Genomic DNA, 11600 nt, shown 5'->3' with positions numbered 1-11600 from the left:
CAGACTCCATGTGGGCAGGGGCCTTGCCTGTCTAGTTCATTTCTACATCCCCAACCCTTTCCAACGGTGCTGGGCACAGAGTAGAAGCACAGTCGTAGAAGCACAATCGATGTAAGTGAATGGACAAGATCTGTGCAGGCCTCATTCCTTGCAGGCTCCTTGGAGGTTTCCCTTCTAGGCCCTCTCCTCCTTCGGCTGTTTTCCATACTGCTGCTCTAAAATACAGACCTGCTCAACTGCCTCCTAATGCCTGAAGAAGGAAACCTAAATTCTGCAGCCATCCTTTAGGTATCTGCTCATCATCTTCCCAGCGCCCACTTCATGTCAAGCACATCGGACATTTTACAATTTTCCTAAACACGCTCGTCCAGGGTATACATCGTTGTTACTCTTCCTGTAATAGTACCTCCTTTTTATCTCCTTTTTTTTTTAACCTGGCTAAATTCTAGTCATACGGTTCTAACTCACAAGTCATTTTTCCTGATTGTTCAGGAAGAGTAAATTGCTAGAAAACATACAGAAAAAAAAAAAAAAGAAAAAGAAAAAACAAAAGTAAGTTGCTATCTCCTCCAAGATCCCTATTTGGTTATATTATAATGATTTATTTATAGTCCCTTAGTTACATTATAATTATTCATTTACAATATCTCAATCACTTTCTTTTCAACATCTTGAAGGTGATATCTGCCCATATTCTATCTAACAGAGTGCCTGGCATGTAGTAGATAAGGCACTCAATAAATGTTTGGATTGATTTAATTATTGCAAAAATAGTATTCTCTGAAATGTATGGTGTGGTGACTATATGCCAGGCATAGTGCTGAATATTTTATATGGATTAACCAATGTATATGCCTGATAATCCAATGAAGCAAGTACCACTAGTTATTCCTATTTTATTTTCTTTCTTTCTTTCTTTCTTTGAGACAGAGTCTTGCTCTGTCACCCAGGCTGGAGTGTAATGTGTGATCTCGGCTCATGGCAACCTCTGCCTCCCAGGTTCAAGCAATTCTCCTGCCTCAGCCTCCCTAGTTCCCTAGTAGTTGGGATTACAGGCACCTGCCACCATGCCCGGCTAATTTTTTGTATTTTTAGTAGAGACGGGTTTCGCCATGTTGGCCAGGCTGGTCTCGAACTCCTGACCTCAGGTGGTCTGCCAGGCTCAGCCTCCCAAAGTGCTGGAATTACAAGCATGAGCCACTGAGCCCAGCCTAGTTATTTCTATTTTATAATTGAGTAACCTGAGCCTTAGATGTATTATGTAATATTTCCCGATTTACAATTACTAGAAAAATTGTGAATAGGGGTAAATATTGGGGTTCATGTATTTCCAGCTATCGCTTTCTACAAATATATCTAGCGGGGAAATGTTCCCCGCTCTTGAGACAGAAATTACGTGTGCATGTGTGTGAATTCCACATATCTGGCTTACACATTTCCCATCTTCCTTGCTTTATGTTTCTGTTCATGCCTTTTTTCTGTTATTTCAGAACTCAAACTGATTCCTGATCCCTTAGAGTCCTTCTGAGATTTGTCATCCATAAATGCATCCTCTAAGATTCTTTTCCTTAACAGAACTTATTCTTAAAAATGTTCCTTTCATATTATCACCCCCCACTCCACTGGTCTTCCTTTCTCTGGAGACTTTTGAATGCTTTGACATCAGCATCAAAATCATGACTGGCCCTTCCCTCATTGCTAAATGTGCACGGCCATGGTGGTGTGAAATAGGAAAACAACAACCTGGAAATGGTGCCCTCTCCAAACCCTTGGGTGTGGCCTGGCTCTGGCCCAGTGCAGGGGGTTGGACAGTGGGTCATTTTCTACAGCAGGTCAGACCCAGCTTAACATCAATCCCAAGGCCAAGAAAATACACCTTCCTTCTGTTGGGGCTCAGAAAACAGTTCCCCAAAATGAAGCCTTAGGAAATAGCCTCAGAAGCAAAAGTTTTTCTCTGACCTTCTTCTGCCCTCCTGTCTCTCAGTCCTACTCTCCCTCCGAGGCTAGCCTGAGAAACTAGAATCCCTCTTTTCCAATGCAACTTACAGAAATCAGAATGCTTTTTTCCCAAAGCCAGCCATGAAACCTAAAAATATTACTCTAATTTTCCCTTTGCCTTTCTGTGTAAAAACTGGCCATAAAGAAATTATCTGACCTACCTTGTTTGACTGTAGGTCATAAGACCCCCATTCCAGAGAGTGCCCTGCCCCATACCCAGAAGGAAGGAATACTGCTCAGAGAGGCCAAGAAGAGTCTAGAGAGACAGGACTTGCTGGGTTCCCCCACTCAGGCTATTAGCATTAGATCAAACCTTTTTTGTCCAATCGTATTTTTACACAGCTGTCCATACTTTGTTGAACCTAAGCATAAAAATGGAAACTCTCGCCTGTATTTCTGAGTTTTCATTCTGTACACTCCCATGTATAAACACATGCTAAATACATCTGTATGCCTTTTCCCCAATTACTCTGCCTTTTGCATGTTGATTTTTCAGCGAATCTTCAGAGGGCCAAGCCCTTGGCGCCTGCACCTCCAGCCATCTCGTGGCCATTCCCAGGATTCAGATTTTAGTGGTAGCCTCAGCTTCCCTTACTTTAAATCTGCACCTCTTTAGCTGATCCTGAGTGAAACCATTTTTCATAAACACAACAGGATGAGGCAGATGCTGTCTATCTCAGGCATTTAGCAAGCTCTGCTGCCCACCTCAGTTTCTCCTCCTATAACATAGGCGATGACATTGACTACCACGTAAGTACTTTGGAAAGCACCTTGCGATAACATTGCTTTTCATTGTCCTGAATTACGCAAAGATATGTCAGTAGCAACATTACTTAGTTTCTAATTATTCTGGAGGGAAAAGGCTTCTATTTCAGTCTGCCTCCTTCAGTATCTTTCACCTTTTGATATTACCCATGCATTTGTCCTCATCTTCCTTCGCTGTTCCCTTTAGAATTGCCAAGGTCATGGCTGGTCATGTACAGCAGAGTCTTTTTTTTTTTTTTTTTTTTTTTTTTTCCTTTTTGAGACAGAGTCCCACTCTGTTGCCCAGGGTGGAGTGCAATGGCGCAATCTCAGCTCACTGCAACCTCCGCCTCCCGGGTTCAAGTAATTCTCCTGTCTCAGCCTCCCAAGTTGCTGGGACTACAGGCACATGCCACCACGCCTGGCTAATTTTTTTGTATTTATGGTAGAGACAGGGTTTTACCATATTGGTCAGGCTGGTCTCAAACTCCTGACCTCAGGTGGTCCACCCGTGTCGGCCTCTCAAAGTGCTAGGATTACAACTGTGAGCCACTGTGCCCAGCCTACAGCAGAATCTTGTTCAATATATTATGTAACATTTTCTGAAAGTTAGGACAGTATTTTCTAATTAATAATATGCAGTTTTGTTCTCAAATAAGATGCTAAGTCAGTGGGAAACATTTCATTTCAGTTATGAGCAATTTGTATTTAACATACGATTTAGCAATCTAGTCTTTTTTTTGTTTTTGCTTTTTGAGCAACTGCTTTGTCTTTTAGTAGTGACTAATTTATCCTGATTTAGAACTCAATTCTATGAGCATTCATCTTAAATATACCTTCTTGTGTTTATATAGTTCCTTTTTAAGAAACATCTATGCAAATATTTCTAATTTGAAGTTTTAAAAATTAACCTTTAACAATCTGCTCCCATAGCAATGTCCTATTTGGGAGGCCATTGTTTTGTTGCAAATAGTTAAGAAATATTGTTTAAAACCTATTTATTCCTAGAACATGTGATAGTGATGTATATGAACATATTTCCAAAAGGAAGCAAAATAAACACATCAATCACTGAATTTCACATCTGCATATGTTGCAGCTAGTGCTTCTGAATAAATTCTCAATCATGTATTTTCTCCTTTGTTTTGATTTAAGACTTGATTTCTGCCATTTGAATTGCTTCATAAGCCTTTCTATTTTTCAGATACCTATACTCTGTAACTCTATTTTCCTAGCCTTATATCACAAATTCACTTTAAATTTTGGTTAACGTTTCAGTGTCAGAACTTACTTTCTGGTGCCAGGAAAGGTGTAACTTGAAGTCCCTTTCTGGTCGTCAGACCCCTCCCACCTCATTTGTTGTGAACGGAACACTTTCTTTAGAATGCTTTCCTTAAAAAACTTGGAGATAATCTTCTCTCTTTGAACATTACTGAACACCTTGCCTTCTGGAAGCCAGCTGATCTTGTCACACCCACCATGGCAGGGGGGAAGAAGAAGGTATTCAGGAGACACAGAAACCCTCTTAGGAACAGAAAAAGGAATTGCGTTTACTTGAAAGTCATGAATAAAAGATCAGCCTAAGTAGAAAAACAACCCAGAGTCATGCAGCTGCTGCGCTGCGGGATCAATTTAGTTAATAACACACTGCTAGCACCTCTATGGGCTGCTGGCCCGGCATAGCAGCTCGCATCACAACAAGAAAAGACTTGGGAGAAAATAATAATATGTTAAAAGTCCAGTTTTGAAAAGGTAAATATATTAGCCACTGAATAATAGAATTGGAAGTAAGAGGAATACAAAACAAAATACAAAATGAAAGCATTTGTTCCATCCAGGAATATTAGTACCATGGGCTGAGGCCTGGTTGGCACAGATCAAGATCACACAGCTGGTTAGCAGCAGAATATTTGCCAGGCGTCATTCATGACACGTCTCTCCTAAACAGTGTTCTTTAATCACACCATAATTAGAGAAAATGAATGAGATTGATTCCTAGAAGTGTTACTCATTGTAAATATATATATATATGTGTGTAAAAAATATATATCCATCTGATAGTTTATTTAAAAACAAAATTTAATCATTGTGACCTACTTCAGATTTCAACCAAGGTCAGCATGCATCTGATAACTATAAACATTCCATCAGTTGCATTGGTATAGTCATTGAGAGCATTGACTAAGAACATATGAGTCCATTTACATGAAGTGTAAAGAATTACATTTTAGTAGATCACTTCCTTGGCATGTTGAATTACTTAAAACATGGTTTGTTGTTTGCTATTTATATAAATGAAGGTTTAGAGGAATGCACTCAACTTTGCTTGGAAGAAAGAAGCCGGGGATATGTCTTTCGGCTGCCAGAATACTCTACCACAATTCTCCCCACCAAAAACACCTGTAAACTTATGAGAATCACATTGAATTCAAGTGGTTCTTGTTAGTTATATAACATATTTTAAATATGTCCTTGCATTTAAAGTATTTTTTTTTTAAGTTTGACTTTTTGAGTTTGCAAGTTGAAAGTTAAGAGATGGAATAGGCCAGACGTAGTGGCTTGCGCCTATAATCACAGCACTCTGGGAGGCTGAGGCAAGAGGATTGCTTGAGGTCAGGAGTTGGAGACCAGCCAGGGCAACATAGGGAGACCCTATCTCTACAAAAGAAAAATAACAAAAATTAGCTGGGCGTAGTGGTGCACACCTATAGACTCAGCTACTTGTGAGGCTGAGGTGGGAGGATTGCTTGAGCCCAGGAGGTCGAGGTTACAGTGAGCTGTGACCACACCACTGCACTGCAGCCTGGGCCACAGAGAGCAAAATTCTGTCTCAAAAAGAAAGAGAACGAAAGGGAAGGGAAGGGAGGGAAGGGGGAGGAGAGGGGAGGGGAAGGGAAAAAAGAAAGAAAAGAAAGCCGGGTGAGGTGGCTCAGGCCTATAACCCAGCACTTTGGGAGGCCTAGGTGGACAGTTCACCTGAGGTCGGGAGTTCAAGACCAGCCTGACCAACATGGAGAAACTCCATCTCTACTAAAAATACAAAATTAGCTGGGCGTGGTGGCACATGCCTGTAATCCCAGCTACTCGGGAGGCCAACGCAGGAGAATTGCTTGAACCTGGGAGGCAGAGGTTGTGGTGAGCCGAGATCACGCCATTACACTCCTGCCTGGGCAACAAGAGCAAAACTCCATCTCAAAAAAAAAAAAAAAAAATACTTCTATAGATCTATATATATGCATATATGAATGGAATTTTATATTTGCCGCTCTGGCCACTAATGTATCATATGGTGTAATAATGATACTTTAATAGTCTTGGCCAAATGTTTTTAAGGTTGGTGAAAAGCTGGTCCAAGCTCCCAGATTTGCCATAGCATGCTCGGCTCACACGCCTTCTCTGCTTCTCACCAGCCTGCAGTGTGGTTCTCCAGCTGGTTCATGAAGAGTAGAACAATTATGGGGAACCTGGCTCCTGGTAGAGCATGCTGAAATCCAGAAGTAGCTGTAACAAACTCTATTATTTGCATTTTTGTTCTAAATCTGATAGTAGTTCTTAGCAGCTTCTATCTTGCTCTGGGCTGTGCTATCAAGTGTGGTGATTTAAGATTATTTAATACTTCTATTGTTCTGTGCGTTTTGGTCTACAGTGAAGAATGGCTTCTTACCGGAAAAGCTCCAGTTGAGCATTTGTTTACTTTGTTTTCTTGGTATTAGTTTGGATAAGAACATAAGAAGCAGTTTGGCTTCTTACCTGTGTTAATCTGGGCATTTTCTCAGTTTTGGACGTTGAAGCTCTTTCCTCGGTTATGCTGAGGACTGCACTGATGTAACCACTCTCTCTTGGGGCCTGGTAGGTCTGTGGAGCCTTAATTAGGTACATACTGGGAACAAAGTACCAGATGGGAAAATATCACCGGATATGCACTCCCCCATTTTCCCCTCTTCCTTTTAGCAAAGCTCTCAGTTTTCCCCAGAAATGGTCCATGTCCAGACACAAGACTGGAGTTTCTGCCAAAAATTCCTGAATGACTTGGCAGAATATTTTCAATGGGCTGGTTTTCTCTGCTTTGAAAACGTAGGATGAGCACTCAGGGTTCCGGACCAATACCTGGGCCATTGTGACTCTCAGAATGCCAGGCAATAAGAGATCAGAAAGCCGGTTCCACTGCATCTTTGAGATGGAGGAAAGCTTGCCAGGAGAACAATTGCACATCCCTCCACTCCTCATGTTCTCAGTTTGTTCCTCTCTGTGATGCAACCAGTATCATGAGAACAGCCAGCAGCAGCTCCAGCATGATGAAATTTTCACTCCTTGACAAGTGTGAGAAGCCGAAAAACTATGCCCAGCCAGAAGTTTTGTGTCACACCTTTGACATGCTGTCTAACCTCCACAAGCTGCTTCCTAATCACCTAATGGAGACGCTTTATTCCTACAGGAGTGAAGAGGACAAGAAAAAATGTATGTGGGTAGAGGTTAGGCATGAGTTCTTTTCAGTAAGCATACATTTTATCTTGATACAAACTGCCTCTACTTTAAGCCGTAAGTAAGAACTTTTACTCTTTATTTTACTTAGTTTCTTTTTATTATTTTTTGAGATGGGGCTCTCGCTTTATCCCCCAGGCTGGAGTGCAGGAGTGCAATAATCATGGCTCACCACAGCTTCAAACTCCTGGGCTCATGTGATCCTCCACCTCGACCTCCCCAGTAGCTGGGACTACAGGTGAATTGCCACCACAATGTCTAATTTTTTAATTTTTGTAGAGATGCCTCCCAGCCCCTCACACCGCCATGTTGCCCGGGCTGGTCTCAAACTCCCAAGCTCAAGTGATCCGCCCGCCTTTGCCTTCAAAGTGCTGGAATTCGAGGTGGGATCCCCTGCACCCGGTCAGAACTCGTTCTTTACATTGTGAGGGTGATTGGTCCTCTAGACACATGTCCCCATCCATGGGCTTCCAAGCTTATTCCGGAATGTACTCATGTGCTGATTATCCATTGCTTCTTCATGTTCCTTTTGCATAAATAGTCTTTTGTGAGCCAAGTTAGGCCTGACCCTCTTCTTCTTTTTTTTTTTTGAGACAGAGTCTTGCTCTGTCTCCCAGTCTGGAGTGCAGTGGTGCTATCTCGGCTCACTGCAACCTCCACCTCCTGGTTTCAAGTGATTCTCTGTCTCCACCTCCCGAGTAGCTGGGATTACAGGCAACCGCTACCATGCCTGGCTAATTTTTGTATTTTCAGTAGAGACGGGGTTTCACTATGTTGGTCAGGCTGGTCTTGAACTCCTGACCTCAAGCAATCCACCTGCCTCGGCCTCCCAAAGTGCTGGGATTACAGGAATGAGCCATTGCGCCTGGCCATGATTTTCTTAATAACACTTTTTTGCTTGCTTTAAGAATGTGATGTATAATGCATATAACATTTACAATGTGTGTTAATCAACTGTTTATGTTAACAGTAAGGCTTCCGGTCAACAGTAGGCTATTAGTAAAAGTTTTGAGTGAATCAAAAGTCAAAAAAGTAGCTAGATGTGGTGGCGTGGTACAGGTGCTAGACTACCACGCTCAACTACTCAGAAGGCTGTGGCAGGAAGATCGCTTGAGCCCAGGAGTTTGAGACCAGCCCAGGCAACATAGCAAGACTTTTTTTTTTTTTTTTTTTTGCGACAGAGTTTTGCTCTTGTTGCCCAGGCTGGAGTGCAATGGCGCGATCTCGGCTCACTGCAACCTCCACCTCCCGCGTTCAAGCAGTTCCCTGTCTCAGCCTCCCGAGTAGCTGGGATTACAGGCATGCGCCACCACTGTTGGCTAATTTTTGTATTTTTAGTAAAGACGGGGTTTCACCATGTTGGCCAAATGGTCTTGATCTCTTGACCTTGTGATCCACCCGCCTCGGCCTCCCAAAGTGCTGGGATTATAGGCATGAGCTACCGAGTCCAGCCAAGACTCTTTAACAAAAGAAACTTATATGCTTATTTTCAACTGGGCAGGGATCAGAGCCCCTAACCTCCATGTTATTCAAGGGTCAACTGTATTTTCTAAGGGGTTTACATTTTTATTTATTTAGTTAGTTAGTTATTTAGTTAGTTTCTTTAGTTTTGAAACAGAGTCTCACTCTGTCACCCAGGCTGGAGTGCAGTGGTGTGATCTTGGCTGACTGCAACCTCCGCCTCCTGGGTTCAAGCGATTCTCCTGCCTCAGCCTCCCGAGTAGGTGAGATTACAGGCATGTGCCACCACACCTGGCTAATTTTTGAATTTTAGTAGAGACAGGGTTTTGCCATGTTGGCCAGGTTGGTCTCAAACTCCTGACCTCAAGTGATCCACCCACCTTGGCTTCCCAAAATGCTGGGATTCCAGGCATGAGCCACCAAGCCTGGCTGGGGTTTACATTTAGCTCATAGAAAATCTGTGCCCTTGCTCCCCATACCTTCACCCGGTTAATGAAAGCACAGTTGGCTTCCAACACTGCCCTCTTTTCTCTGTGGCCACAGGTAGCTGTGATCCCAGCCACTCACCATTATGTTTCCAGGTATTATGGGCTCAACAAAACACATAGATGTCCCTCAACAACATATATTGTCTCTCAACAAGATACATTGAAGTCCTAATTCCCAGTGCCCCAGAATGTGACTAGATTTGGAAATAGGGTCTTTACAGGGTGCAGAAGTAATTAGACTTAGATGAGGTCATAATATGTATAGAGAGGGTTCTTCATCCAGTATGACTGGTGTCCTTATAAGAAGAAAGAGACATCTCTTGTGACAGTAGAGACAGAGATGGGCGTGATACATCCACAGTCAAGGAATACCAAGGATTGCAGGCAAACACCAGAAACTAGGAAGAGACAAAGAAAGATTCTCCCCTCAAGGTTTCAGCATGGCCTTGCTGCCGCCTTGATTTCTGACTTCCAGCCTCCTGAATTCTGAAACAATAAATTTGTTATTTTAAGCGACCCCCTTTGTGGTACTGTTAGGACAGCCCTAGGAGACTGACGCACCAGTGTTAGGAGACACAGTCCCATTCCCCAGGTACTTCTCTAAAGTCCCCTTAAATCCAGGAGCGGGAAGGGGAATGACATAGCACACAGCACTGCCCCAACTCTGTGCCTAAAGAAATCCTCACGTGCCTTAAGGAATCCTGAATGAATGCTCCGTTTCTTCACATATTGGTAGATATCTTGTGCATGAATAGGTGTCTGGCACCTACTCGAGTTTTCTCAGACTTTGGGGCTTTGGAGAAAACAGACCCAACAGAAAAATGTATATTTTCACATCCTGTTACATGTACATGTCCTTCAACTTAGCAATTCCACTTCTAGTTATTATCCTACAGAAATAACTTGCACCTGAGCACAAAAATAGATAAACATGGCTGTGCACTGAAGCATTGTCTATAATAGTCAAAAATGTAAACAACCTATGACATTCAGTAGCTGAATAATTAAATGAAGGCATATATCCCTACAGTGGAATACTGTTAAAAAGAAGGTTGACATTAGCATATCTCCAGTACAGATTATAGAGTTGTAATAAGCTGCAAAGGAAGATACACAGTATGGATCCATGTATGCCAAAAGAAAACTCTACATTTGTACCTATATATGTGTGTCTATAAATGCATAGAAAAGAGTTTTGAAGGAGACTTAGGAAATTCAGGACAGTGGCTACCTCCAGAGAAAGGATAGAGCTTGGAAAAGGAAAACGAAGCAAAACTTTCCCTTTTTACTATGTAGACTTTGCTGAGTTGTTTCATTTTAATTATTCCAATGGAAACCTTTTACTTTTGTAATTAAAATGCAACATTAACGTTGAAAAATGCAGTAATTATTTATGTGAAGTTGGAGAAATGGGTTTCGATTTTCTAGAGACATTCCCATTCTATATTGATTTAGATTTTGTCTCCGTAGCCTCCCAGTGTAGACGGTGATAGACGTCGATACACGTTTAGCAGCTGGTAATTCCTATCATGTGCAACTGCCAGGCAGCAGCGGGGTGCCTTTGTTTCAGAGGTATTTGGGTGCAGTGATTCTTTGCTATGGTTGGAAGCCAGTTTAAGGAGGTTCATGCGGCTGAGGGGAACGGCATTAAGGGGTAAGAAATGACTCCTCAGAGTCCTGAGTTTGTGCCTTCAGGGACCTGGCCTCAGGCTGAGTCCAGTCAGTCATTGGGAACACATTGGCCTTTGAGGTCTTGAATTCATCACTAAAAGTTTGCTCCATTGCCAAGATGCCATTTCCAAACATATAGTGATTTCCTTGCATATGCATCCTGAAGACATGGCCCTATTTCTCTGACTTTCATCCATCAGACCAGGAATTTAAAAATGGATACTGCTGTCTTGCTGCTGCTGGGTCGAAAGCCTTCCTTCCAGAAGAAATTTCTTTTGACCTTAAAAATAGGTTTTCTTCCTCTTCCTGTCAATCTCCTCTTCACCTGAAGGATGCTTTGCCTATATTACTCTATATTGGTTACCCAGAAATGATTACATGAAGAAAGAGAGAAAAAGAACTAAACATCCATAATTTAAAAAAAAAAAAAAAAAAACAGGTTTTTCTTTTGTATTTTAAATATAAAGTTAACTTTGGGAGGCTGAGGCAGGAGGATCACTTGAAGTTAGGAATGAGATGAACCTAGGCAACAAAATGAGACCCCCATCTCTGCAAATAATAACAAAAATTAGCCGGGTGTGGTGGTGCATGCCTGTAGTCCCAGCTGTGGAGGAGGCTGAGGTCAGAGGCTCCCTTGAGCACAGGAGGTTGAGGCTGGAATGAGGTATAATTGCACCACTGCACTCCATCCTGGAGCTCTCATGGAGGTGCTGGCTGACCAGGGAGGGATGCTAGTCCATTTCTGATAACACAGGA

General features: G+C 42.3%; 1 protein-coding gene across 1 annotated transcript in view; it reads left to right on the top strand.

Moving 5' to 3' along the window:
* Positions 1 to 6334: 6334 nt before the first annotated feature.
* The window catches only part of C4H6orf201 (chromosome 4 C6orf201 homolog), a 55885-nt gene continuing 50619 nt past the window's right edge, over positions 6335 to 11600 (top strand). Inside the window, exon 1 of the mRNA XM_030928909.1 lies at positions 6335 to 7200. Coding sequence (XP_030784769.1) covers positions 7008 to 7200 — 193 coding nt within the window. The 5' untranslated portion in view covers positions 6335 to 7007. The remainder of the gene's footprint in view (positions 7201 to 11600) is intronic.

This window comes from Rhinopithecus roxellana, chromosome 4 (genome assembly GCF_007565055.1).
Source record: "Rhinopithecus roxellana isolate Shanxi Qingling chromosome 4, ASM756505v1, whole genome shotgun sequence".
NCBI lineage: Eukaryota > Metazoa > Chordata > Mammalia > Primates > Cercopithecidae > Rhinopithecus > Rhinopithecus roxellana.
The sequence above is the reverse complement of the archived record's forward strand: the minus strand, read 5'-3'. Positions and strand labels throughout refer to the sequence as shown.